This window comes from Oncorhynchus nerka, linkage group LG12 (assembly GCF_034236695.1).
Source record: "Oncorhynchus nerka isolate Pitt River linkage group LG12, Oner_Uvic_2.0, whole genome shotgun sequence".
In the NCBI taxonomy this organism is placed as follows: domain Eukaryota; kingdom Metazoa; phylum Chordata; class Actinopteri; order Salmoniformes; family Salmonidae; genus Oncorhynchus; species Oncorhynchus nerka.
The window spans coordinates 42,235,900-42,262,581 of record NC_088407.1 but is presented as its reverse complement, the minus strand read 5'-3'; the positions used below and the strand labels follow the sequence as shown (position 1 = coordinate 42,262,581).

At 43.3% G+C, this 26,682-nt stretch overlaps 1 protein-coding gene across 2 annotated transcripts in view; it reads left to right on the top strand.

Annotated features, from left to right (window-relative positions):
* The window catches only part of nid2a (nidogen 2a (osteonidogen)), a 100,518-nt gene that overhangs the window by 10,265 nt on the left and 63,571 nt on the right, over positions 1 to 26,682 (top strand). For both annotated transcript variants that reach the window (XM_029674911.2, XM_029674910.2), the window contains exons 4-5: positions 7,650 to 8,314; positions 22,018 to 22,167. In XM_029674911.2, the coding sequence (XP_029530771.1) occupies positions 7,650 to 8,314; positions 22,018 to 22,167 (815 nt within the window). The remainder of the gene's footprint in view (positions 1 to 7,649; positions 8,315 to 22,017; positions 22,168 to 26,682) is intronic.

Here is a 26,682-nt window from a genome sequence, read left to right as displayed (position 1 = left end):
CCAAATGCCTGAAGGTACCACGTTCATCTGTACAAACAATAGTACGCAAGTATAAACACCATGGGACCACGCAGCCGTCATACCTCTCAGGAAGGAGACGCGTTCTGTCTCCTAGAGATGAACGTACTTTGGTGCTAAAAGTGCAAATAAATCCAGTAAAGTAAAGTGTCACGATTGTCGTTGGAAGCATACTCGAGCCGAGGTTCCGGACTGTGGACCGTCGCAGGAGGTTCCGGACTGTAACCATCGCAGGAGGTCCCGGACTATGGACCGTCGCCGGAAGCTCTGGACTGGGAATACGCACTGTAGGCCTGGTGCGCAGAGCCGGAACAGGTGGCACCGGACTGGTGACACGCACTTCAGGGCGGGTGCGAGGAGCTGGTACAGGACGTACCGGACTGGGGAGACGCGGTGCGTGGAGCTGGCACAGGACGTATTGGGCTGTGGAGGCGTACTGGAGACCTGGTGCGTATAGCCGGCATCAATTGTACCTGAACGATGACACACTTCGCAAGGCGAGTGCGGGGAGCTGGCACAGGACGTACTGGGCTGTGGAGGCGCACTGGAGACCTGGTGCGTAAAGCCGGCACACATGGCACCGGACAAATGACACGCTCACGCTCCTCAAAGCAAGTGTGGAGAGCTGGCACATGACTTACTGGGCTGTGGATGTGTACTGGAGACCAGGTGCGTGGAGCCGGCACATATTTCACCAGACTAATAGCACGCTCCTCAGGACGAGTACGGGGAGCTGACTCAGGTGGCATTAAACTGCTAACACGCTCCTTAGGGCAAATGTCGTGCATCTTCCACCAACTCCACAACTCTCTCCGTTCTTTCTCCTCCAATATCTCCATCCACTCACTAACGGTCTCTGACTCTCTCCGTTCACTCTTGTCCAGTTTCTCCCTCTTCTCCCAGACTTGCTCTGGTTCACTCCTCGGCTACCCCTTGTGTCCTCCCCCCCAAAAAATTGCGCTGTTTCTTCGGCTTTCCATGTGGCCATGAACCCTGGCGCCGTCGCTGTCCTCCCTTCTCTCCTTGTGTCTGCCGCCAAAGAAGGCGATCCTGTCCTGCCAGGATTTCCTCCCAAGTCCAGGATCCCTTCCCATCCAATATCTCCTCCCAAGTCTAGGATACCTTATCCTCCTGAGCACGCTGCTTGGTCCTGTTGTGGTGGGATATTCTGTCACAATTGTCTTGGAAGCATACTCGGCCCAACGTGCAGCGTGATCTGGGTTTCACATCTTTTTTATTTAAGTAAGTGAACCGCACAACCGCACAACAAAGAAACAACAAAACGTGACTACGTGGTGCACAAAACACAAAATAATATCCCACAAACACAGGTGGGAACAATAACTACCGTAATTTCCGGACTATAAGCCGCTACTTTTTTTCCCACGCTTTGAACCTCACGGCTTATGCAATGACGCGGCTAATTTATGGATTTTTCCCGCTTTCACAAGAATCATGCCGCCAAAAAACTGAGCACTGTCACATAATGTGACGTATGTCGAGCACGCTCAAACTTCCCATCATTCTGATTACGGTAGTCATTTTGTCACCCTCATCATGGCAAGGACACGGAGAAATGCATTATCCAGAGCGACTTACAAATTGGTGCATTCACCTTATGACATCCAGTGGAACAGCCACTTTACAATAGTGCATCTAAATCTTTTCAGGGGGGGGTGAGAAGGATTACTTTATCCTATCCTAGGTATTCCTTAAAGAGGTGGGGTTTCAGGTGTCTCCGGAAGGTGGTGATTGACTCCGCTGTCCTGGCGTCGTGAGGGAGTTTGTTCCACCATTGGGGGGCCAGAGCAGCGAACAGTTTTGACTGGGCTGAGCGGGAACTGTACTTCCTCAGTGGTAGGGAGGCGAGCAGGCCAGAGGTGGATGAACGCAGTGCCCTTGTTTGGGTGTAGGGCCTGATCAGAGCCTGGAGGTACTGAGGTGCCGTTCCCCTCACAGCTCCGTAGGCAAGCACCATGGTCTTGTAGCGGATGCGAGCTTCAACTGGAAGCCAGTGGAGAGAGCGGAGGAGCGGGGTGACGTGAGAGAACTTGGGAAGGTTGAACACCAGACGGGCTGCTCTGGATGAGTTGTAGGGGTTTAATGGCACAGGCAGGGAGCCCAGCCAACAGCAAGTTGCAGTAATCCAGACGGGAGATGACAAGTGCCTGGATGAGGACCTGCGCCGCTTCCTGTGTGAGGCAGGGTCGTACTCTGCGGATGTTGTAGAGCATGAACCTACAGGAACGGGCCACCGCCTTGATGTTAGTTGAGAACGACAGGGTGTTGTCAGGATCACGCCAAGGTTCTTAGCGCTCTGGGAGGAGGACACAATGGAGTTGTCAACCGTGATGGCGAGATCATGGAACGGGCAGTCCTTCCCGGGAGGAAGAGCAGCTCCGTCTTGCCGAGGTTCAGCTTGAGGTGGTGATCCGTCATCCACACTGATATGTCTGCCAGACATGCAGAGATGCGATTCACCACCTGGTCATCAGAAGGGGGAAAGGAGAAGATTAATTGTGTGTCGTCTGCATAGCAATGATAGGAGAGACCATGTGAGGTTATGACAGAGCCAAGTGACTTGGTGTATAGCGAGAATAGGAGAGGGCCTAGAACAGAGCCCTGGGGGACACCAGTGGTGAGAGCGCGTGGTGAGGAGACAGATTCTCGCCACGCCACCTGGTAGGAGCGACCTGTCAGGTAGGACGCAATCCAAGCGTGGGCCGCGCCGGAGATGCCCAACTCGGAGAGGGTGGAGAGGAGGATCTGATGGTTCACAGTATCGAAGGCAGCCGATAGGTCTAGAAGGATGAGAGCAGAGGAGAGAGAGTTAGCTTTAGCAGTGCGTAGCGCCTCCGTGATACAGAGAAGAGCAGTCTCAGTTGAATGACTAGTCTTGAAACCTGACTGGTTTGGATCAAGAAGGTCATTCTGAGAGAGATAGCGGGAGAGCTGGCCAAGGACGGCACGTTCAAGAGTTTTGGAGAGAAAAGAAAGAAGGGATACTGGTCTGTAGTTGTTGACATCGGAGGGATCGAGTGTAGGTTTTTTCAGAAGGGGTGCAACTCTCGCTCTCTTGAAGACGGAAGGGACGTAGCCAGTGGTCAGGGATGAGTTGATGAGGGAGGTGAGGTAAGGGAGAAGGTCTCCGGAAATGGTCTGGAGAAGAGAGGAGGGGATAGGGTCAAGCGGGCAGGTTGTTGGGCGGACGGCCGGCCGTCACAAGACGCGAGATTTCATCTGGAGAGAGAGGGGAGAAAGAGGTCAGAGCACAGGGTAGGGCAGTGTGAGCAGAACCAGCGGTGTCGTTTGACTTAGCAAACGAGGATCGGATGTCGTCGACCTTCTTTTCAAAATGGTTGACGAAGTCATCTGCAGAGAGGGAGGAGGGGGAGGGGGAGGAGGATTCAGGAGGGAGGAGAAGGTGGCAAAGAGCTTCCTAGGGTTAGAGGCAGATGCTTGGAATTTAGAGTGGTAGAAAGTGGCTTTAGCAGCAGAGACAGAAGAGGAAAATGTAGAGAGGAGGGAGTGAAAGGATGCCAGGTCCACAGGGAGGCGAGTTTTCCTCCATTTCCGCTCGGCTGCCCGGAGCCCTGTTCTGTGAGCTCGCAATGAGTCGTCGAGCCACGGAGGCGGGAGGGAGGACCGAGCCGGCCTGGAGGATAGGGGACATAGAGAGTCAAAGGATGCAGAAAGGGAGGAGAGGAGGGTTGAGGAGGTTTGAGCAGAGGGAAGAGATGATAGGATGGAAGAGGAGAGAGTAGCGGGGGAGAGAGAGCGAAGGTTGGGACGGCGCGATACCATCCGAGTAGGGGCAGTGTGGGAAGTGTTGGATGAGAGCGAGAGGGAAAAGGATACAGGGTAGTGGTCGGAGACTTGGAGGGGAGTTGCAATGAGGTTAGTGGAAGAACAGCATCTAAGTAAAGATGAGGTCGAGCGTATTGCCTGCCTTGTGAGTAGGGGGGGAAGGTGAGAGGGTGAGGTCAAAAGAGGAGAGGAGTGGAAAGAAGGAGGCAGAGAGGAATGAGTCAAAGGTAGACGTGGGGAGGTTGAAGTCGCCCAGAACTGTGAGAGGTGAGCCGTCCTCAGGAAAGGAGCTTATCAAGGCATCAAGCTCATTGATGAACTCTCCGAGGGAACCTGGACGGCGATAAATGATAAGGATGTTAAGCTTGAAAGGGCTGGTAACTGTGACAGCATGGAATTCAAAGGAGGCAATATACAGATGGGTAAGGGGAGAAAGAGAGAATGACCACTTGGGAGAGATGAGGATCCCGGTGCCACCACCCCGCTGACCAGAAGCTCTCGGGGTGTGCGAGAACACGTGGGCGGACGAAGAGAGAGCAGTAGGAGTAGCAGTGTTATCTGTGGTGATCCATGTTTCCGTCAGTGCCAAGAAGTCGAGGGACTGGAGGGAGGGCATAGGCTGAGATGAACTCTGCCTTGTTGGCCGCAGATCGGCAGTTCCAGAGGCTACCGGAGACCTGGAACTCCACGTGGGTTGTGCGCTGGGACCACCAGATTAGGGTGGCCGCGGCCACGCGGTGGGAGCGTTTGTATGGTCTGTGCAGAGAGGAGAGAACAGGGATAGACAGACACATAGTTGACAGGCTACAGAAGAGGCTACGCTAATGCAAAGGAGATTGGAATGACAAGTGGACTACACGTCTCGAATGTTCAGAAAGTTAAGCTTACGTAGCAAGAATCTTATTGACTAAAATGATTAAAAATGATACAGTACTGCTGAAGTAGGCTAGCTGGCAGTGGCTGCGTTGTTGACTTTGTAGGCTAGCTGGCAGTGGCTGCGTTGTTGACACTACACTAATCAAGTCGTTCCGTTGAGTGTAATGGTTTCCACAGTGCTGCTATTCGGGGGCTAGCTGGCTAGCTAGCAGTGTTGATTACGTTACGTTGCGTTAAAAGAACGACAATAGCTGGCTAGCTAACCTAGAAAATCGCTCTAGACTACACAATTATCTTTGATACAAAGACGGCTATGTAGCTAGCTATGTAGCTAGCTACGATCAAACAAACGATCAACAAATCAAACCGTTGTACTGTAATGAGATGAAATGAAAATGTGATACTACCTGTGGAGCGAAGCGTAATGCGCCCGGGTTGTTGAGTGCGGAAGCTAGCAGTGTCTCCTACGTTAAGGACGACAAATAGCTGGCTAGCTAACCTCGGTAAATTAAGATAATCACTCTAAGACTACACACTCTAAACTACACAATTATCTTGGATGCGAAGACAGCAAAGACAACTATGTAGCTAGCTAACACTACACTACACTAATCAAGTCGTTCAGTCGGTAGACGGTGGACGCTGGCTAGCAAACGTTTGCTAGCTGGCTAGCAAACGTTAGGACGACGAAATACGATAATTACGCAATTATCTTTGATACAAAGACGGCTATGTAGCTAGCTAAGAAGAAATTGCTAAGATTAGACAAATCAAACCGTTGTACTATAATGAAATGTAATGAAATGTAATGAAAAGTTATACTACCTGCAGACCGACGTGCGGATGCGACCGCTCGCTCCAACCCGGAAAGAAAGGATGGATGACGGAAGGCCTAATGCATGAATGGCATACGGAGTGTTACGGCAAGCGACCGGGAGGATTCTTTCACAAGAACAAGGCATTGCTCGTGTTGGACAGCATGAGGGCCCACATAACAGATTCTGTGAAAGAAACCATCAAGAGGACAAACTCAATTCCAGCTGTGATTCCTGGGGGCACAACAAAGTATTTGCAGCCACTCGACATCAGTGTAAATCGCATTTAAGGTGGCGCTCCGTGTTCAGTGGGAGGCTTGGATGACAAGTGGGGAGAAATCCTTCACTAAAACGGGCCGCATGCGAAGAGCAACTTATGGTCAAGTCTGCCAATGGGTCCTGACAGCGTGGAGCATTGTCAAAAAATCCACTATCATCAACGGGTTTCGAAAGGCTGGACTGCTGCGTGTTGAAGAGGGCAGCATGAGCTCAGCGTGGAATTTGTCCCCGGATAAAAGTGACGAGAGTGACAATGAAAATGATCCAACATCGGATGAAGCAATTCTGAGGCTATTCAACTCCGACACCGAAGGAGAAGGAAGATAGTGACCAATGACTTTCTTGGTAGGCTACTGTTTACTGCTATTTAAAAAAAAAATGTTACAAGCCGTGTTTCGTTAAAGCCTATTTATTTTTGTTAAAAGCCGTGTTTTGTTTAAAAGGTTTATATTCAGGTGCGCTTAATAGTCCAGAAATTACAGTACTTAAATATGATCCCCAATTAGAGACAACGTTTACCAGCAGCCTCTAATTGGGAATCATACAAATCACCAACATAGAAATAATAAACTAGAACCCCACATAGAAATAATAAACTAGAATACCCTCCAGTCATGCCCTGACCTACTACACCATAGAGAAACAAAGGCTCTCTATGGTCAGTGCGTGACATAAAGAACCTTTGAAGATGCTGGAGGAAACAGGTACAAATGTATCTATATCCACTGTAAAACGAGTCCTATATTGACATAACCTGAAAGGCTGCTCAGCAAGGAAGAAGCCACTGCTCCAAAACCGCCATAAAAAAGCCAGACTACGGTTTGCAACTGCACATGGGGACAAACATTGTACTTCTTGGAAAAATGTCCTCTGGTCTGATGAAACAAAAATAGAACTGTTTCGCCATAATGACCATCGTTATGTTTGGAGGAAAAAGGGGTAGGCTTGTAAGCCGAAGAATACCATCCCAACCGTGAAGCACGGGGGTGGCAGCATCATGTTGTGGGGGTGCTTTGCTGCAGGAGGGACTGGTGCACTTCACAAAATAGATGGAATTATGAGGGAGGGAAATGATGTGGATATATTGAAGCAACATCTCATGACATCAGTCATCAGTCAGCTTGGTTGCAAATGGGTCTTCTAAATGGACAATGACCCCAAGCATACTTCCAAAGTTGTGGCAAAATGGCTTAAGGACAACAAAGTCAAGGTATTGGAGTGGCCATCACAAAGCCATGACCTCAATCGCATAGAACATTTGTTGGCAGAACTGAAAAAGCGTGTGTGAGCAAGGAGGCCTACAAACCTGACTCAGTTACACCAGCTTTGTCAGAAGGAATGGGCCAAAATTCACCCAACTTATTGTGGGAAGCTTGTGGAAGGCTACCTGAAACGTTTGACCCAAGTTAAACAATTTAATGGCAACGCTACAAAATACTAATTGAGTGTATGTAAACTTCTGATCCACTGGGAATGTGGTGAAATAAATTAAAGCTGAAATAAATCATTCCCTCTACTATTATTGTGACATTTCACATTCTTAAAATAAAGTGGTGATCCTAACTGACCTAAGACAGGGAATTTTTACTAGGATTTAATGTCAGGAATTGTGAAAAACTGAGTTTAAATTTGGGTAAGGTGTATGTAAACTTCTGACTTCAACTATATATCGAATAGCTTATCTGAGGTTATAAAGCTGGGATCTGTTATTTAAGGTTTTTAAGTGTTCCAACTGTTTTGACACATTTTACAGAGACCTTATGTAAGGACTTCGTAGCAAGATAGATAGTACATGCAGTTTCCTTCTCCTGAAATGCATAAAGATGCTTCTTCTCCTTTTCTTCCTTTCCTCAGGGTTGGCAATACTGGCGTACCTGGTGTATGGCTCTTCCACATCGGCAACCGCTACTCCTTCGAGAATGTTGTGCCCGCCGCTGTGGGTGGTGCTCTCGCCACGCCACCTCCTAGAGGCCAGGAGGGCGATGACAGCACCACTGCAGGGTACTCAGAGGTAGAGTACCCCGAAACCTTCGAAGAAGAACCCAACGAGGACTACCCACCCATCGCCGACCCTGACTTCCTGTCCCCCACTATCCCAGAGTTCCTCCAGCCCTCACACTTGGACCATGGCGCCCTCCCGGGTCAAGCCCGCCTGCAGCCCTATGGAGGTGACCTTCCTTTAACCTCTGACCCCCAGTATCGTGAACATGACAAGCCACCTCCAGCATCCGGTCCGTCGGGTCCAGGGGAGTACCCGGCCAACTACCCAGCCCGGGAGCCTGAGCCCAGGAACCAGCCCCACCAGCCCCCTCTGGAGGACGTGAAACAACAGCAGCAGCTCCAGCCCCAGGCACAAGCACCCCAGGTGGTCCCTCGACCGGAGCACACGGTCCTGGAGGTGTTCCCCAACAACAGGGGAGAGAGCAGCCCTCATATGGAGAGCGATCCCCCACTTGCCCCCCATGGCGGACATTTTGTTAGCGTGGTGGAGGAGGAGGACGTGGACTTTGACACTGGAGGTGGGTTCAAGTCTGAAGTTCTCTCTTAAGCTAGCTACTTCGGTCAGTGTTCTTCACTGTGGGGTCCTGAGAACCCACAGTGGATTTGCAGGCTTTTAGTCCAACCCAGTACTTGTAACATACCTGATGCAACTCATGACCTCCTCTTGTATACTCATGTGTATCACCTTTTGTCTTTTTTGTTTTTTGTCCGCCTTTCACTCTGTCCATCTGTAAACCAGCTTCGCACTCAAGGCTGGATAGGACCTGTTCTCATTCACCATAATGCCTTGGTTTCATTGTTTATATCTCTGATACACTCTTGACCTGTAAGCTGGTCACTTCTGTTTATAATTGAAACAGCCTTTCCTCACTCTGACACCATCCAAGGGTCAGTATTTGTATTTATTAGGGATCCCCATTAGCTTAATGTGTTTGGAACCCAGGAAGAGTAGTTGCTGCCTTGGGGATTGTGAAGAGACCTCTGGTGGCATGTCTTGTGGGTATGCATGTGTGTCCGAGCTGTGTGTTAGTAGTTTAAATAGACTCCTCGGTGCATTCAGCATGTCAACACATCTTACAAAAACAATAGTGAAGTCAATCTCTCCCCCACTTTGAGCCATGAGAGATTTACAATATTAGCTCTCCGTGCTAGCCGTGCTGCCTTGTTCTGAGCAAGTTGTAATATTCCGAGGTCCCTTTTTGTGGCACGTGACCACTAGACAAAACAATAGTCCAGGTGTGACAAAGCTAAGGCCTGCCTTGTTGATAGTGTTGTTAAGAATGCAAAGCAAAGCTTTATTATGGACAGACTTCTCCACATCTTAGCTACTGTTGTATCAACATGTTTTGATAATGACAGCTTACAATCCAGAGTTTCTTCAAGCAGTTTAGTTTAGGATTTAGTGATTGATTTGTCCCAAATATAATGCTTTCAGTTTTTGAAATATTTAGGACTAACTTATTCCTTGCCACCCGTTCTGAAATTAACTGCAGCTCTTTATTAAGAGTTGCAGTGATTTCACTTGCTGTAGTAGCTGACATGTATAGTGTTGAGTCATCTGCATACAAAGACACTCTGGATTTAATATGTCATTAATAAAGATTGAAAAAAGTAAGGGGCATAGACAGATGCCCTGGGGAATTCCTGATTCTATCTGGAGAGGCTTCCATTAAAGAACACCCTCTGTGTTCTGTTAGACAGGTAACTCTTTATCCACAATATAGCAGGGGGTGTAAAGCAGTAGCATTTTATTTGCTCAAACACAATTTTGGGATGAAAAAATTGTTTGAAAATGTCAGTGAAGATACTTGCCAGTTGGTCCGCGCATGCTTTGAGTACACGTCCTGGTAATCCATCTGGCCCTGCGGCTTATTGAACGTTGACCTGTTTAAAGGTCTTGCTCACATCGGCTACCGAGAGCGTTATCACACAGTCATCCAGAAAAGCTGGTGCTCTCGTGCATGCTAAATATCATATGTCCTAATTGTAGAGGTCGGGTATATTATAACTTAAAAGCTGTTATATAGTGCGGCCCGGCCCTTGTTCGCCGTTGTGAATCAGAATGATTTGCTTTTAAATTGTAATAAATATGAATAGATGTATTATAGGGCTAGGATAAAGGATTATATAATTTTAAAAATCTGCCTAGGTTCTCTATTGGAGTAGGCCTATATGATTCTAAAATAATTGTTATGACCTTTTACATTTAAAAAATACATCTCAATATAAAAAAATGTAAAGGATGATTATTCTTCCGATACACACCGGCAAATAGATAGATTAGGTATTGTCAACAGGGTTGTTGTCTCTGGTGTATGTGGGCTGGTTAACACTGGGATAAAGTGATTCAAGTTGATGGTTAAACTAATACAACAATTGGCATATGGAAGCGAGAGAAAGTTGTATTATATATTTCTATATAAGCTATTTATGCTACCTATTATATTCTTGATCCTAATGATATAGGCCTAGGTGTAAAACAGCTGTGGTGATAAAAAACTATGTGTAGGGTGGAGAGCGGTTGGTTTTACAGGTTTACTCGTTCTGGATTGTCAGTACTGCATGTGTTCTTGGCTGTCGTGCCGTGGCTGTGTCGGAATCGATTGTGAGTAGAACTTGAGTATGCTTTCCTATAAGAGAGTGCCCGGGGTTGGCTTGGGGTTGGCTCTGGCACAGCCATAGCATGATACAATAGGATGTAATGTGATGCCTAAGCAGAATTTTTACTTGCAGTCATTAGCGGCCGTTAGAATCTATGTTCCTTTTTCCTTCTTCTTTTTCTTCTCTTGACTTTATATTGCGCTTGGCATATTTGATAAATTAAGTCCATTACCGCCACAGACCTTGTTCGTCTTTCAGTCACCCACGTGGGTATAACCAATGAGGAGATGGCACGTGGGTACCTGCTTCTATAAACCAATGACGAGATGGGAGAGGCAGGACTTGCAGTGCGATCTGCGTCAGAAATAGAACTGATTTCTATTTTAGTCCTTGGCAACACAGACGCTTGTTGGCGCCCACGAGCAGTGTGGGTGCAATCATTGAATAACTTAGATTTCTACATTTATTTTTGCAATGCTTGCGCAAGCGACGCGAGCAGTGTGGTCAGCCTGTTAGAGCCTTGCTAGGGCTTTCAAATATTAGCATGTATAAGATTGTGCTGTTATTATTGTTACACATTTTTTTCCTGACTGTTTTCCATTTTATTTGGTTAGTTCTCTTAGGCATCCTCATAGATAATTATGTTATCATGGGACTACCCATATTTCCCTCTGGTCAACGCCAATTGGTGGCCAAGGGTTTGCCTTAGGACACAAATGTGCGTCATGAGTCAGGGAGATGGTCTGATGGTCTTAGTTTAGTGACAACAGACCTAGATATGGGGGGAAGTTTTAGTGGATGGAATATTAGGACAATTGGAGGTTTACAAAGTTGCAGCTACAGTATGCTTAACAGTGCACATTATTATGATACCGCTATATGGACACTTAACCTCTAGCATTGAGCAATCCCGTATCCGGGAGCGTAATCATAGCCTCAAGCTCATTACCATAACGCAACGTTAACTGAAATGAAAGAAATATATTCACTCACAAGCTTAGCCTTTTGTTAACAACAGTGTCATCTCAGATTTTCAAAATATGCTTTTCAACCATAGCTACACAAGCATTTGTGTAAGAGTATTGATAGCTAGCATAGCATTAAGCCTAGCATTCAGCAGGCAACATTTTCACAAAAACAAGAAAAGCATTCAAATAAAATCATTTACCTTTGAAGAACTTCGGATGTTTTCAATGAGGAGACTCAGTTAGATAGCAAATGTTCATTTTTTCCAAAAATATTATTTGTGTAGGAGAAATCGCTCCGTTTTGTTCATCACGTTTGGCTAAGAAAACCCCCCGAAAATTCAGTCATTACAAAGCCAAACTTTTTTCCAAATGAACTCCATAATATCGACAGAAACATGGCAAACGTTGTTTAGAATCAATCCTCAAGGTGTTTTCACATATCTATTCGATGATAAATCATTCGTGGCAGTTGGGTTTCTCCTCGGAAGCAAATGGAAAAATACACGCAGCTGGAGATTGCGCAATAATTGCGACGGAGGACACCAAGCGAGCACCTGGTAGATGTAGTGTAAAATTGTCAATCTTCCAATGATATGCCTACAAATACGTCACAATGCTGCAGACACCTTGGGGAAACGACAGAAAGTGTAAGCTCATTTCCTGGCGCATTCACAGCCATATAAGGAGACATTGGAACACAGCGCCTTCAAAATCTGGGGCATTTCCTGTTTGAAATTTCATCTTGGTTTCGCCTGTAGCATCAGTTCTGTGGCACTCACAGATAATATCTTTGCAGTTTTGGAAACGTCAGAGTGTTTTCTTTCCAAAGCTGTCAATTATATGCATAGTCGAGCATCTTTTCGTGACAAAATATCTTGTTTAAAACGGGAAAGTTTTTTTATCCAAAAATTAAAAGAGCGCCCCCTATAACGAAGAAGTTAATTATCATTGTACTTTTTAATGGTAAGTTTACAAATATTGGTTGTGGTAAGTATAATTGAAACGTGGGTATCATTATGGTAAGTGGGGAAATAAGTATAGCAAGCTGTAATGGCTTAGCAGATCATAAATAAAGAAGATACATTTTTACATGGCTAAAAGAGAAAGAATATAATATCTGTTGTTTACAGGAAACTCATTCTACAAATATAGATGAGGTTGGGTGGAAAAAGGACTGGGAGGGAGAAATATATTTTTGTCATGGACAAAGACATTTAAAAGGGGTGATTATATTAATTAATACAAATTTTGATCCGATTGTGCAAACAGATCCGCAAGGAAGATGGATTATACTAAATATGCTACTTGACCAAAAACAGATCTGGCTAATTAATCTATCTGGGCCAAATAATGATGATCCACACTTTTTCTAAAATATATATAATAATCTGTTGAGCTCACAAGCAACAAAATAATCTATTATTATGGTGGGAGATTATAATATTGTTTTAAGTACCTCAATGGATCGTAAAGGAAATCATTCTACAAATGATCACCCTCAAGCACTTAAGGCGATTACAAAGATCATGGATACATTAGAACTAGTGGATATATGGAGGTTGAAAAACCCTGACCTAGTGAGATATACATGGAGGAGGCTTAATCAAGCTAGACGTCTTGATTACTTCCTAGTCTCGTTCTTCCTGGCATCAAAAGTTTAAAAAGTATTAATAGCAGACTGAATGCGACCGGACCACCATCTAATTGGCCTCCATATAACTCTTACAGAATTTCCATGTGAATGGGGATATTGGAAAATTTATCAAAGCCTTTGGGATGACAATTTGTTAACTAAGACAAAATAATTAATAATTAACTTTTTTTTGTACAACATACAGTAGGTACAGCAGATCCCCTTATTTTATGGGACACTTTCAAATGTACTTTTAGAGGCCATTCAATACAATACTCATCATTAAAACAAAAGCAGTTTAGGTCAAAAGAGATTAGACTAATAAAGGAAATAGAGAAGTATCAGTGGCGGTAGATGGTAATGGAACTGTACTATAGAGGCACGAAATAGGTTAGAGGAAAAACAAAACGAAATGGAGGTAGTTATTCAAGAATGATCACAAAATGATTACAAAAATAAAGCAAATTGAATGGAAAATGGGGAAAAATGCATAACATTTTTCTTGAATCTTCAACACAGAAATTCTACCAAAAAGAATTTACAGAAACTCATTACAAATGGAGTTATCCATGATTCAACAAATTATATTTTGAAAGAGGAAGCAAAATATTTTAAGCGTGTTTTCTTTTCAGTCTCCATTTCCACTGAATGATGATAGCTGTAAGGATTTCTTTCATAATAATAATAATAATGTAAAATTAACAAATGTACAGAAAGACCGGTGTGAAGGATAATTTACAGAAGAGGAACTTTTTGAGGCAATAAAATCTTATATTGGAGATAATGTACGACAATTACTTGAAACAATTGAACATTATGAAACATTGAAGATACCAGGTCTGGTCGTCATAGTAGATTTTAAAAAGGGGTTTGACAAATTATGATTAGAATTTATATAGAAATGCATGGAATACTTTAATTTTGGTGAATCTCTTATAAAATGGGTTAAAGTTATATACAGCAACCCCGGACGTAAAATAGTAAACAATGCTTACTTCTCAGAAAGTGTTGAGCTTTTAAGAGGAGGAAAACATGGCTGTCCATTGTCTCCATATTAAAATTAGATCCAACAAGAACATCAAGAGGTTAGAAATCCAGGGGATTAAAACAAGTGTCAATGTATGCTGATGACTCTTTGAGTCCTTGTTTTTTTTCTTAAATTCGCAATCTGGATCCCTGCACAGTCTCATTGAAGATCTTGATTAGTTTTCTAGCCTCTCTGGATTAAAACCTAATTATGACAAGTGTACCATATTTCGTATTGGATCATAAAAAAATAGTGTTTAAACTGTGTAGTTTACCAATAAAATGGGCGGATGGTGAAGTAGACGTACTTGGTTTTCACATCTAGAAAAATATAAATGAACTTACCACAATTAATTTCAATAGAAAGTTATCAAAAATAGATAAGATATTGCAACCATGGAGAGGTAAATACTTGTCTATTTATGGAAAAATTACATTGATTTATTCTTTGGTCCTATTACAGTTTACTTACTTACTAATGGCATTGCCTACTCCAGATGATTTGTTTTTCAAATCATATGAGCAAAAAAATTTTTGGGGGAATGCTAAGCCAGACAAAATGATATTATGTGCCTACTTATATAATGAATATACTTAAACCCAAAATGGTTCTCCAGTAGATTATTAAAAAAAGCTCATCATTCATACAGATTACAACTTCTCATTTCCAACTAATTTAAAATTTAATTTTGTTTAAAGTATCGCCCTTTCTTAAACAAGCCATACAAAGATGGTTACAATTTCAGTTTTATCCTCCAGAAAAGGCCAGGTCGCAATTGTAAATGAGAACTTGTTCTCAACTTGCCTACCTGGTTAAATAAAGGTGAAATAAAAATAAAATAAATAAAAAAGATAGAACAAATGTTAAGGTTAAACTCAAATATATTGACTAATAAAAACATTCTTTATGGAATAAAAAAATTAATGTTATGAATAGAAATGGAGGAGTTATATGCAGTTGTCGAAAATATATGGAATTATCTGCTCAATCCAAATTTTAAACCAACTGATTGCAGCACTACCACAAAAATGGAGGAGGTAAGTGGAAAAGGGAAAAGGTAGGGCACTTGTTTGCCTGGCATATATTAAAGAAACAAATTGGCTGAAAGGAACTGGTATATACCCGTTTCATCTGAGGACAAAAATGTTGACAGCTGCACCATACAGGTTGCAAAATAAATGGGAAGAGATTTTCGATGTACCAAATCCATGGCACATGGTTTATGAACTGGTACAAACAACTACACTAGACTCAACACTTAGTTTTTCGATTTAAATGAATACATAAAATTCTTGCCACCAACAGAATGCTATATATATATGGGGCATACAACAATCTCAGCTCTGTAGATTTTGTTGCGAAGAGACAGAATCAATAGATAACGTATTCTAGTTTTGCCTGTCTCTGGTCACAGGTTCAGGAATGGTTAAAAAATCACAACTTGCACTTAAAATGAACCTTACAAAATAGCAGTGTTGGGCGATCTGGAAAGCCATAGCCAATCAATCAATAATATAATAATACTCGTAGGAAATATTTTCATCTTTAGCTCACATTCTGTGAATAATATATGATTAGAAAGATTCAACAGTTTTGTAAAACATCACAGCACAATTGAAAAATATATGTCACACGGAAACCAACCAAGGGTGGTCTATGGTTGTAGGAGGGATGAGCTGAGAGTGGCCGAGGGTTGGGATTAAAGAGTTTGTTTGGTAATGTATTGTTATATATAAAAGTACCATGTATGTAAAATGTATGTATATGTGGCAAAAAATATGTAAAAAAAAAATGATGTGGAGGGGTTAAAAAAAGAAGAATGCCGCTCTCCCCACAGGTGTGATTACTACCTATGAGGGTTTAGAGCTTGAGGTAGTCACCTCATACAAGTACTTGGGAGTATGGCTACTGGCAGCTGGGGTGAAAGAGGAGTGATTACAATAGAGGAAACCAAGTCTAGATTTATCCTTGTCAAACTGCAGGCTATGTACTAAGAGAAGGACAGTGTACTGAGGAACTGTCCTTCTCTTAGTACATAGCCTGCAGTTTGACAAGGTTAAATCTAGACTTGGTTTCCTCTATTGTAATCACTCCTCTTTCACCCCAGCTGCCAAACTAACCTTGATTCAGATGACCATTTTACCCATGCTAGATTATAGACACGTAATTTATAAATTGGCAGGTAAGTGTGCTCTCGAGCGGCTAGATGTACTTTACCATTCGGCCGTCAGATTTGCCACCAATGCTTCTCACTGCACTCTATACTCTGTAAACTGGTCATCTCTCTCTATACCCGTCGCAAGATCCACTGGTTATTTATAAAAACCCTCACTCCCCTCTATCTGAGATATCTACTGCAGCCCCCATTCTCCACGTACAACACCCGTTCTGCTAAAGTTCCCTAAAGCACATACACATCCCTGGGTCTCTCCTCTTTTCAGTTCGCTGCAGCAAGTGACTGGAACGAGCTGCAACAAACACTCAAACGGGTCAGTTTTATCTCCATCTCTTCATTCAAAGACTCAATCATGGACACTCTTACTGACAGTTGTGGCTGTTTTGCGTGGTGTATTGTTGTCTCTACCTTCTTGCCCTTTGTGCTGTTGTCTGTAAAAGATGTGACCAATACATGTTGATTATTTCATTCCTGTGCTGTTTGTAATTACCCTGGTAGGTTGACTGATAACCTGAACCAGGTTGCAGGTACTGGTTACAGTGAAGCTTTTTCTTGAGTGGGCAGCTTGATGAAAGCCAGTCAATATTTAAATCACCCGGAAAATATACCTCTCTGTTGATATCACATACATTATCAAGCATTTCACACATATTATCCAGATACTGTTAGCACTTGGTGGTTGACAGCAGCTTCCCAAAAGAAGGGGCTTTTGGTGAAGCAGATTAACCTTTAGCCATATTACTTCAACAGTATTTAACATGAGATCCTCTCTGAGCTTTACAGGAATGTGGTTCTGAATATAAACAGCAATACCTCCACCTTTGGCATTTCTGTATTTTCTGTAAATGTTATAACCATGTATTGCTACCACTGTATTATCTAAGTGAGTTTCAGAGATCTGATACTAGCAAGTTATTGATTTCATGAACCTTGTTTCTTATGCTACATATGCACGCGGGATATTTTTAGCACTTTTCTTGGATGCTTGATTGTTTTTTATTGCTTTACTGGGAAGCTTAGCAGAAGTATACATGCACATATTACACGGTGGACTTCCTACTAGGGTACACCGTCTCAGTGCAAACAGTATCTCTGGAAAAATAGGCACATGATTACTGTATAAAATAGCTGTAGGATCATTCCGGATAGTTAGAGGGACATACAGTACATTAGGTTACTCACATTGTGTCTGCCAACGCCCCTGGGATAACATACATTTGCTGCAGCATAATGACAACTCAGCAAGACAATGGTAGGGATTAACTGAGCTGGGCTTGGCGCATTGATAAGTCATTGTCTCAACACAGCCTTTAAATGCGTGGACAGGGTCCAGGAGCCAAGGTGATTCGGATGGACTCCATTATTTCTGTAGAGCATCTTCTGTCTCCAGAAGATGTCAAAGTTATCTATAAAAGTGATTCCAACAGAGCTACAGTAATCCTTTAGCCAAGTGTGTAATGCCAGTAGCCTGCTGAATCTTTCACACATGTGGCTCAACAATGGTACCGGACCTGAAATAATTGTCCGCTTTTTGGAATAAATCAGTGCTAGAATCAGGAATTTTAAATACATTTTCAGAAGTTCCGAGCTAGCCCTCCGAATGCCGTTTGACCCCACATGGATTTAGACGGCATCAGCTCCTGGCAGCTGTCATAGAATGGTCGGAAGCAACCTTGTGAGATCCTGTACTCGTGCTCCAGGATAGCAGAGAGTTTTCCCCCCGGGAACCATAGAACTGCCGATGAACATCCACCAACTCATCCAGGAGCATCCCACCAACTCCATTCTCCAGGGAAGGGGGAGACCCCTTCTGGGAGGGATCCCTGCAGAGAACCAGCCTGTCGGCTGTGGGGAGCCGACACGGCGGCAACACTTCCACCAGGCCAGAGCGGCGTCCGGCTACTGGAGTGGAGAAGAAAGAAAAAGTAGGCGGGCGTGGATTCCCCAGTAGTTTGTGTAGGTTCACTACCCGTTTGCTAAAAGTAGCCACTTCACCCCTGTAGTCCTCAGCAAGTGAACATGTCCTACATTGAAAGTCTTGGCGGTCCACATTGTCCCAGAATTAAGCAAAATAAACACAGCTCTTGCAGCATTGAAAAACTTTGTTAGCGTCCTCTATTTGAGGTTCCCAGTCTTCCTCTGTGAGATGGGGCAGCAGTGTTTATGAGTGAGTGTTGTGTGCGTGTGTACAAGTGTTCATCTGTATGAGTATGTGTGCATGTGTGTATGTGTACCTTAGCCACAGACATGTAGCAAACAAGACCGACATACAGGCTCCTCCGAGCAAAGGGAGAGTCCCCACTCGGTTGAGGAAATGCAGTATCCAGAAAACCACTCTCCTCGCTAGCTTGCTAAGGGTTGTTTTGCTAAAGCAGACAAGCAGGTGTAGAGCATTAGCCTCTTATCTGGCAAGCTGCTCTAGCGCTAAACCCTCCATGTTTAAATAATTGATTAGGACGTTTTAGTGGGCCAGAGCAGAAGGGTTTGGCAAGCTAGTTTATTGTAATTCTGGATGACGAATGACTTGAAGTTTGAGTTTCTCCACAAAGATTTACTGTATGAGTCTGGCGTTTTAGTTGGGCTCCCAGCAGCTTATATTGTAAAAACCTGCAAAAACATTCCAAGAAAGAAAATGAAAAGTTACTCGGAGTTCGTAGTGATGCAATGAATCATCAAATGAAATATTGTCAAAAGAGCTATAGTAAAAGTATCTCTCTCTCTGCGTGTCACGAGGGTGTGCTCTGACTTCTACTGAACCTACTTTACGGCGAGAGGATAAGCTAATAGGGTTTTAGGTTTACTGAGCTGTTGTTTTCTCGGCAAGGTTCTCAGAACTGCTATGGTCGGGTATGTAGTGCTGCCATAGAGCGGGGGAGCAGCGCTACCTCCCTTTTTTCAATTTGAGAATACATGGAGCCGGTAAAAATATTTCTGGAACAATGACCACTAAAATTCCATGAAAACCATAGAATGACTAAATACATATGTAGGCTATGTGAGCCTATAGGTAGGCAACTTGTGTTTTCTTCTCTGTCTTCTCTCTCTGGCTGTGGTGTGAATGATGAATGACTGTAGGCGTGTGCTGAGGCTCGTCAGTCTGAGGCAAGACCACTTTGAGCAGGCCAAATCCGACGTAACTTCCACAGACATAAAACTAAAATGTCTGTCCTCAAAACAGTTTTGTTATGGACTTGGGGCTCTTGTACGATGCACTTGAACTCGCCCTACTGTCCTAGTGCTTAGCTTACAAAAACGTACCACCTCTATTGCGTATGCAGACAAACTGATCCACCGCATGAACCGTATCTCACCAACGAGATCTAGGATCCAAATTCACCGCCTGTCTGCCTTGATGTTCGTAAAACTCCACGGACCTCCTCTTGCGTAGTGAAACCCAGAACGATATGTTGACCACTTGGTTAAGGTTCTGTCCTTTCAGCACCATGATTCGTGTCTCGCAAGATCACATAATGATTCATAGGTATTAAAAAAAACACAAAAAAACGAATATAATAGCATGCTCTAGCAAATAAGGCCTATAGCATGTTACACCAAAACACCTCCTCAGTCATTTCTTATCTGAAGCTGAATAGTCGAAACAAGTTCCTCATGCTGCCAAAACTCAACAGTGCCCGCCACTAGGCCGGATATGCTTTGTTGAATCAACGTAGGCCTGCAAGAAAGGCTTATAGTTTGTTAACACCATCTGCTTTAACCTCTCTGGGATAATTTGGGACGCTAGCGTCCCACCTCGCCAGCAGCCAGTGAAAGTGCAGGGCGCCAAATTCAAAACAACAGAAATCTCATACTTAAAATTCCTGAACCATACAAGTATTTTACACCATTTTAAAGATACACTTCTCGTCAAGCCAACCACAGTGTCCGATTTCAAAAAGGCTTTTCGGCGATAGCAGAACATATCATTATGTTAGGTCAGCAACTAGTCACAGAAAGCATTCAGCCATTTTCCAACCAAGAGAGGTGTCACAAAAAGCAGAAATATAGATCAAATGAATCACTAACCTTTGACGATCTTCATCAGATGACACTCTCAGGACTCAATGTTACACAATACATGTATGTTTTGTTCGATCAAGTTCATATTTATATCCAAAAACCTCAGTTCACATTGGCGCCATGTTCAGAAATGCCTCCAAAACATCCGGATAAATTGCAGAGAGCCACATCAAATAACAGAAATACTCATCATAAACTTTGATGAAAGATACATGTTTTACATAGAATTAAAGACAAACTTGTTCTTAATGCAACCGCTGTGTCAGATTTAAAAAAGTCTTTACGGCAAAAGCACAATATTCAATAATCTGAGAACAGCGTTCAGCCACAAAAGCAAGCCATACAGTTACCCGTCAAGTTGTGGAGTCAACAAAAGTCATAAATAGCATTATAAATCTTTACTTACCTTTGCTGATCTTCGTCGGAATGCACTCCCGGGACTCCCACTTCCACAGGAAATGTTATTTTTGTTCGATTACGTCCATATTTATGTCCAAATACCACTTTATTGTTCGCGCGTTTAGTTCACTATTCCAAAGGCACAATGCGCGAGCGCAAAATCCAGACGAAAAGTCAAAAGAATTCCATTACAGTTTGTAGAAACATGTCAAACGATGTTTACAATCAACCCTTAGGGTCTTTTTATAATAAATCTTCAATAATAATCCAACCGGACAATAGCGTATTCATTACAGAGGAAAAAGAAGGCACGGTTCGCCCACGTGACCGCGCAGTAAACAACTGATTGGCCAGAGCCTAGTCCACTTGTTGAAACTGCTCTTATTCGAAGCCTCTCCACAATAGAAGCCTCAAACAACTTTCTAAAGACTGTTGACATCTGCTGGAATCCTTGGGAAGTGCAATCTGGCCCCATAGACACAGCATATTGGATAGGCAATCACTTCAATGAAACGACAAACCTCAGATTTCCCACTTCCTGGTTGGATTTGTCTCAGGTTTTTGCCTGCCATATGAGTTCTGTTATACTCACAGACATCATTCAAACGGTTTTAGAAACATCAGAGTGTTTCCTATCCAATAGTACTAATAATATGCATATATTAGCATCTGGGACAGAGTAGCAGGCAGTTTACTCTGGGCACCTTATTCATCCAAGCTACTCAATACTGCCCCCCTGTCACCAAGAAGTTAATTCACTCACGAAACAGTCATTCAAAAAGATCTAAATGCATATTCCCATGAAACTGATGGAGATCAAATGATTGGCATAAAGGTGAATATTTCACCGGTAAAACATGAAGAAATATCATTTGCGATTGACTATTTTGAAATTGGGTATGCCTAACTTAGTGTTTGAGGTTATTAAAAATATAACATTTTCTTGAGATAATATGTGGTAATAGCTAGACGTTGCAATTGGAGGATGCATTTCATGTATAGGCCTATTGTACAAAATATTTAATAGGGTACATCTGTCGGTACGAACTTTGAGAAATGATGACGTCATGACATTTTCCAACACCTAAAAAACATAGCACTATACCACTGGCAATGGTGCACATGCTCTGACCCTCCCTAACCACATCCAACAGAGTCAGCTTATTTTGACAGATTCAAGTTCTGACTGTTTTCTCTTCTCGTCCTCCCCTCTTTCTTTCTTTCGTCCTCCCTTCCCTCTCTCACTCCCCCTATTTTTCTTTCAATTGAATTCAATGAGCTCTATTGGCATCCAGTAATATGAAAACATCTTATCTTACATTGCCAAATCTATATGAGGAACATATTAGGAAATAATCTCTCTCTCTCTCTCTCTCTCTCTCTCTCTCTCGCTCCTGCAGTGATCCAGTACAGCACAGAGACCAAGGAGACGTGTGCTCGCTTCCAACAGCAATGTTCTCAGAACGCTGACTGCACCGACTACTCTTCCGGCTTCTGCTGCCACTGTCGCTCCGGTTTCTACGGCAATGGTCGTCACTGTCTCCCTGACGGTGAGTCCTGGGGATGACGGTATAGGACGTGACACAGGCTCCGAGGATCACCGGCAGGGTCATAATATCGCAAAATGTCACACAATTATATTTATGGATTTGAATTTGTGTGGTTTTGTCAGCCATACAACATCTGTGAACAATATTTTCGGTTATTGGTGAGAAAATGGTAATTTGGCTTTCCGTACCTGTATTTCTGTTTCCACAGTTCACATTGCCTTAATGGAAAGGTACACTACCGCTCAAAAGTTTGGGGTCACTTAGAAATATCCTTATTTTTGAAAGAAAAGCACATTTTTGGTCCATTTTAAAATAACATCAAATTGATTTAAAAAAATACAGTGTAGACATTGTTAATGTTGTAAATGACTATTGTAGCTGGAAACTGATTATTTTTAATGGAATATCTATATAGGCGTACAGAGGCCCATTATCAGCAACCAGCCCTTTTGCAGTTATGTTTGCACAGCTGAAACATGTTCTGATTAAATAAGCAATAAAACTGGCCTTCTTTAGACTAGTTGAGTATCTGGAGCATCAGCATTTGTGGGTTTGATTACAGGCTCAAAATGGCCAGAAACAAAGACCTTTCTTTTGAAACTACTCCCTTCATAGAACAGCGCAACCTGGCTCTAATCAGAATAGAAAGAGGAGTGGGAGGCTCCGGTGCACAACTGAGCAAGAGGACAAGTACATTAGTGTCTAGTTTGAGAAACAGATGCCTCCCAAGTCCTCAACTAGCAGCTTAATTAAATAGTACCCGCAAAACACCAGTCTCAACGTCAATCAATCAAATGTATTTATAAATCCCTTTTTACATCAGCCGATGTCACAAAGTGCTGTACAGAAACCCAGCCTAACCCCAAACAGCAAACAATGCCGATGTAGAAGCACGGTGGCTAGGAAAAAATTCCTAGAAAGGCCAGAACCTAGGAAGAAACCTAGAGAGGGACCAGGCTCTGAGGGTTGGTCAGTCCTCTTCTGGCTGTGCCAGTTGGAGAGTATAACAGAACCCTGCAAGATGTTCAAACGTTCATAGATGACCTGCAGCGTCAGCTAATAATAATCACAGTGGTTGTAGAGGGTGCAACAGGTCAGCACCTCAGGAGTAAATGTCAGTTGGCTTTTTATAGCCAATCATTCATAGTTAGAGACAGCAGGTGCGGTAGAGAGAGGGTCCAAAACAGCAGGTCCGGGACAAGGTAGCACGTCCAGTGAACAGATCAGGGTTTCATAGCTGCAGGCAGAACAGTTGAAACTGGAGCAGCAGCATGACCAGGGGACAGCAAGGAGTCATCAGGCCAGCTAGTCCTGAGGCGTGGTCCTAGGGCTCAGGTCGAGAGAGAGCAAACTAGAATGCTAAAACAGAGCAAACTAGAATGCTATTTGGCCCTCAACAGAGTACACAGTGGCAGAATACCTGACCACTGTGACTGACCCAAACCTAAGGAAAGCTTTTACTATATACAGACTCAGTGAGCATAGCATTGCTGTTGAGAAAGGCCGCCATAGGCAGACCTGGCTCTCAAGAGAAGACAGGCTATGTGCACACTGCCCACAAAATGAGGTGGAAACTGAGCTGCACTTCCTAACCTCCTGCCCAATGTATGACCATATTAGAGACACTGTTTCCCATGCCAATAAAGCCCCTTGAATTGAAATTGGGTCGAGAGAGAGAGAGAGAGAGAGAGACCCTGTACACCCACTTTGCCAAAGCACAGCCCCCACACCACTAGATCTTCAACCTACTACCCTGAGACAAGGCAGAGTATAGCCCAGAGTTCCTCAGTCCAGTGTCTGTGTTCTTTTGCCCATCTTAATCTTTTATTTTTATTGGCCAGTCTGAGATATGGCTTTTTCTTTGCAACTCTGCCTAGAAGGCCAGCATCCCGGAGTCGCCTCTTCACTGTTGATGTTGAGACTGGTGTTTTGTGGGTACTATTTAATGAAGCGGCCCGTTGAGGACTTGTCTGTTTCTCAAACTAGACACTCTAATGTACATGTCCTCTTGCTCAAGTGTGCACCGCGCCTACCACTCCTCTTTCTATTCTGGTTAGAGCCAGTTTGCGCTGTTCTTTGAAGGGAATAGTACACAGCGTTGTACGAGATCTTCAGTTTCTTGGCAATTTCTCGCATGGAATAGCCTTCATTTCTCAGAACAAGAATAGACTGACAAGTTTCAGATGAAAGTTATTTGTTTCTTGCCATTTTGAGCCTGTAATCGAACCCACAAATGCTGATGCAAATGCGAATGCTGATGCACCAGATACTAAACTAGTCTAAAGAAGGCCAGCTTATTGCTTCTAGGACAACAGTTGTCAGCTGTGCTAACATATCTGCAAAAGTGTTTTCTAATGATCAATTTGCCTTTTAAAATGATAAACTTAGATTAGCTAACACAACTTGCCATTGGAAAACAGGAGTGATGGTTGCTGATAATGGGCCTCTGTACGCCTATGTAGATATTCCATTAAAAATCTGTCATTTCCAGCTACAATAGTCATTAACAATGTCTACACTGTATTTCTAATACATTTGATGTTATTTTAATGGACTAAAAATGTGATTTTCTTTCAAAAACAAGGATATTTCAGTGACCCCAAACTTTTGAACGTTAGTGTGCGGGATATGTATGTACTTTTTGCTGCATAGAGGGAAAAGAAACTCACACACTACAACTCTCCGTCTCCTAAATACACACACACCAATTCTCACCCAAACTCTCACAGACCCATAAAAACCTGGTCTCCACCTCCCCCTCTCCAAACCCCCCTGGCTCTCTCTCTCACATGACAGCATCATCTTGTTTCTAGGCCCTGCAACCATTTCCTGACAGATCAACACCTCTGATGCAGTGGTGGGCTCCTCAAACAATCCTCATATTGGTCACTGGGCCATGCCGAGCTCCTCTAGCCCCTCGCTAGCTGGCTAATTACCTGGAAGTGGCTTGACAGACATTCCTATTTGGAGAGCAGTATAAACGCTCTCTCTCACACACACACACACACACACACACACACACACACCCTCTGCACTCTCAACCGACTCCCTTTATTAGTCTGGCTGCTTGTTATTAACCCAAGGGTTTGGGTTTGTGTGTGTGTGTGTGTGTGTGTCGAAGGGCATGTAAAGTAATGGGGGTGGTATTTAAATGTTAGCTTTATAACCGGATGTTTTGGCAGCCAGTCAATGCTTTGACAAATACAGTCAGTCGACTACTTGAAAGAGTTGGAGGGGATGATGTCACCCTGACTGACTTTCCACTGGGTTGGTTCATCCTCAGGAATGAGGTGTTTTGTTAGAGACTGAAGTTTCACAACAAAATGTGAACACATTGTTCTAGGTAGAAGTGTCAAGGCAAACTTATGTATATTCCAGGGTTGGAGTGTCAAGACTTGTCAAACGTGGTACTTGTGAAGCCTTTGTGATTTGAGAGACAGTGGGAGACACTGACAGACATGTATGCGGGATGGTGTATTCAGTCTAAGTTCTTGTGGGTGCTTTGATGGAACAGGAACACAAACACACACAGGGTGCTTTGTAGTAAATAGAGGAACATAACAAATTGGGACTGTCAACAGTGTCAACAAAGTGGGGACCTGAGCCATATTTTCACAGTGAGATAATTACTACAGTAATTCCATATCAATTCAGTCAATTACCAAAATAGGTAAGAATAAATGTCACTTTTCAATTTTTTTTCAATATTTGAATTTGTCACGTCGGTATAAAGGGATCGGGAGATATATATATATATATTTTTGTTTTGTTTAATTATATCCAAATTACGGCGTGCCGTGTAAAGGCACAGGGATGAAGACCAAACAAACACGTATACAACAGACATGGTTGAAACCCAAACAAAAGAGCGAGGAGTACCTCGAATAAATAGCACAAGCGCACAATGATTAACACATGGGATGAGACCGGTAATCATCTGCGCATTCCACAATGGCATGAAAGCCAAAACACACAGCACAGGTACTCACACGAACGAACGGACATTGTAACAATAATCGACAGGGCACACATACAATTACTAATCAATGGGAATAGGGGCCTGGTGTGCGTAATGAAAGTTCTGGAGGGATCCGTGACAGAATTGATGGAAATGAAATGGAATTGATGCCAATGCTGGTACCTATACGCCCAGTCTATGTGCCCAAAATACACTCATGTCCCTTCCTGCTTCCTCAGTAGCTGTGTGTTTGTTCCTTAAGTCATACACTTCAAAGACCTGTTTTTAAGCTAAAAATACAGGAATTATTTTTTAAATTCCATTGCCGTCTGTTTTGTCACTTTGTATGTCTATGGAGTTGTATTTGGTGCAGATGTGTGCTGTGTGTGGTATTGGTGTTCTCTACATGTTTTGTGTTGGATACACAGACACTGATTGGTTGACAGGCGATGTGTGGGGAAAGTTTCTGGTATCCCTTCTGAAAAATGCGAGCAGCATGAATTGCGGAGACTGCATTCTCAGTTTTGACCGGATTAAGCATAAATCTGCTTTTATGA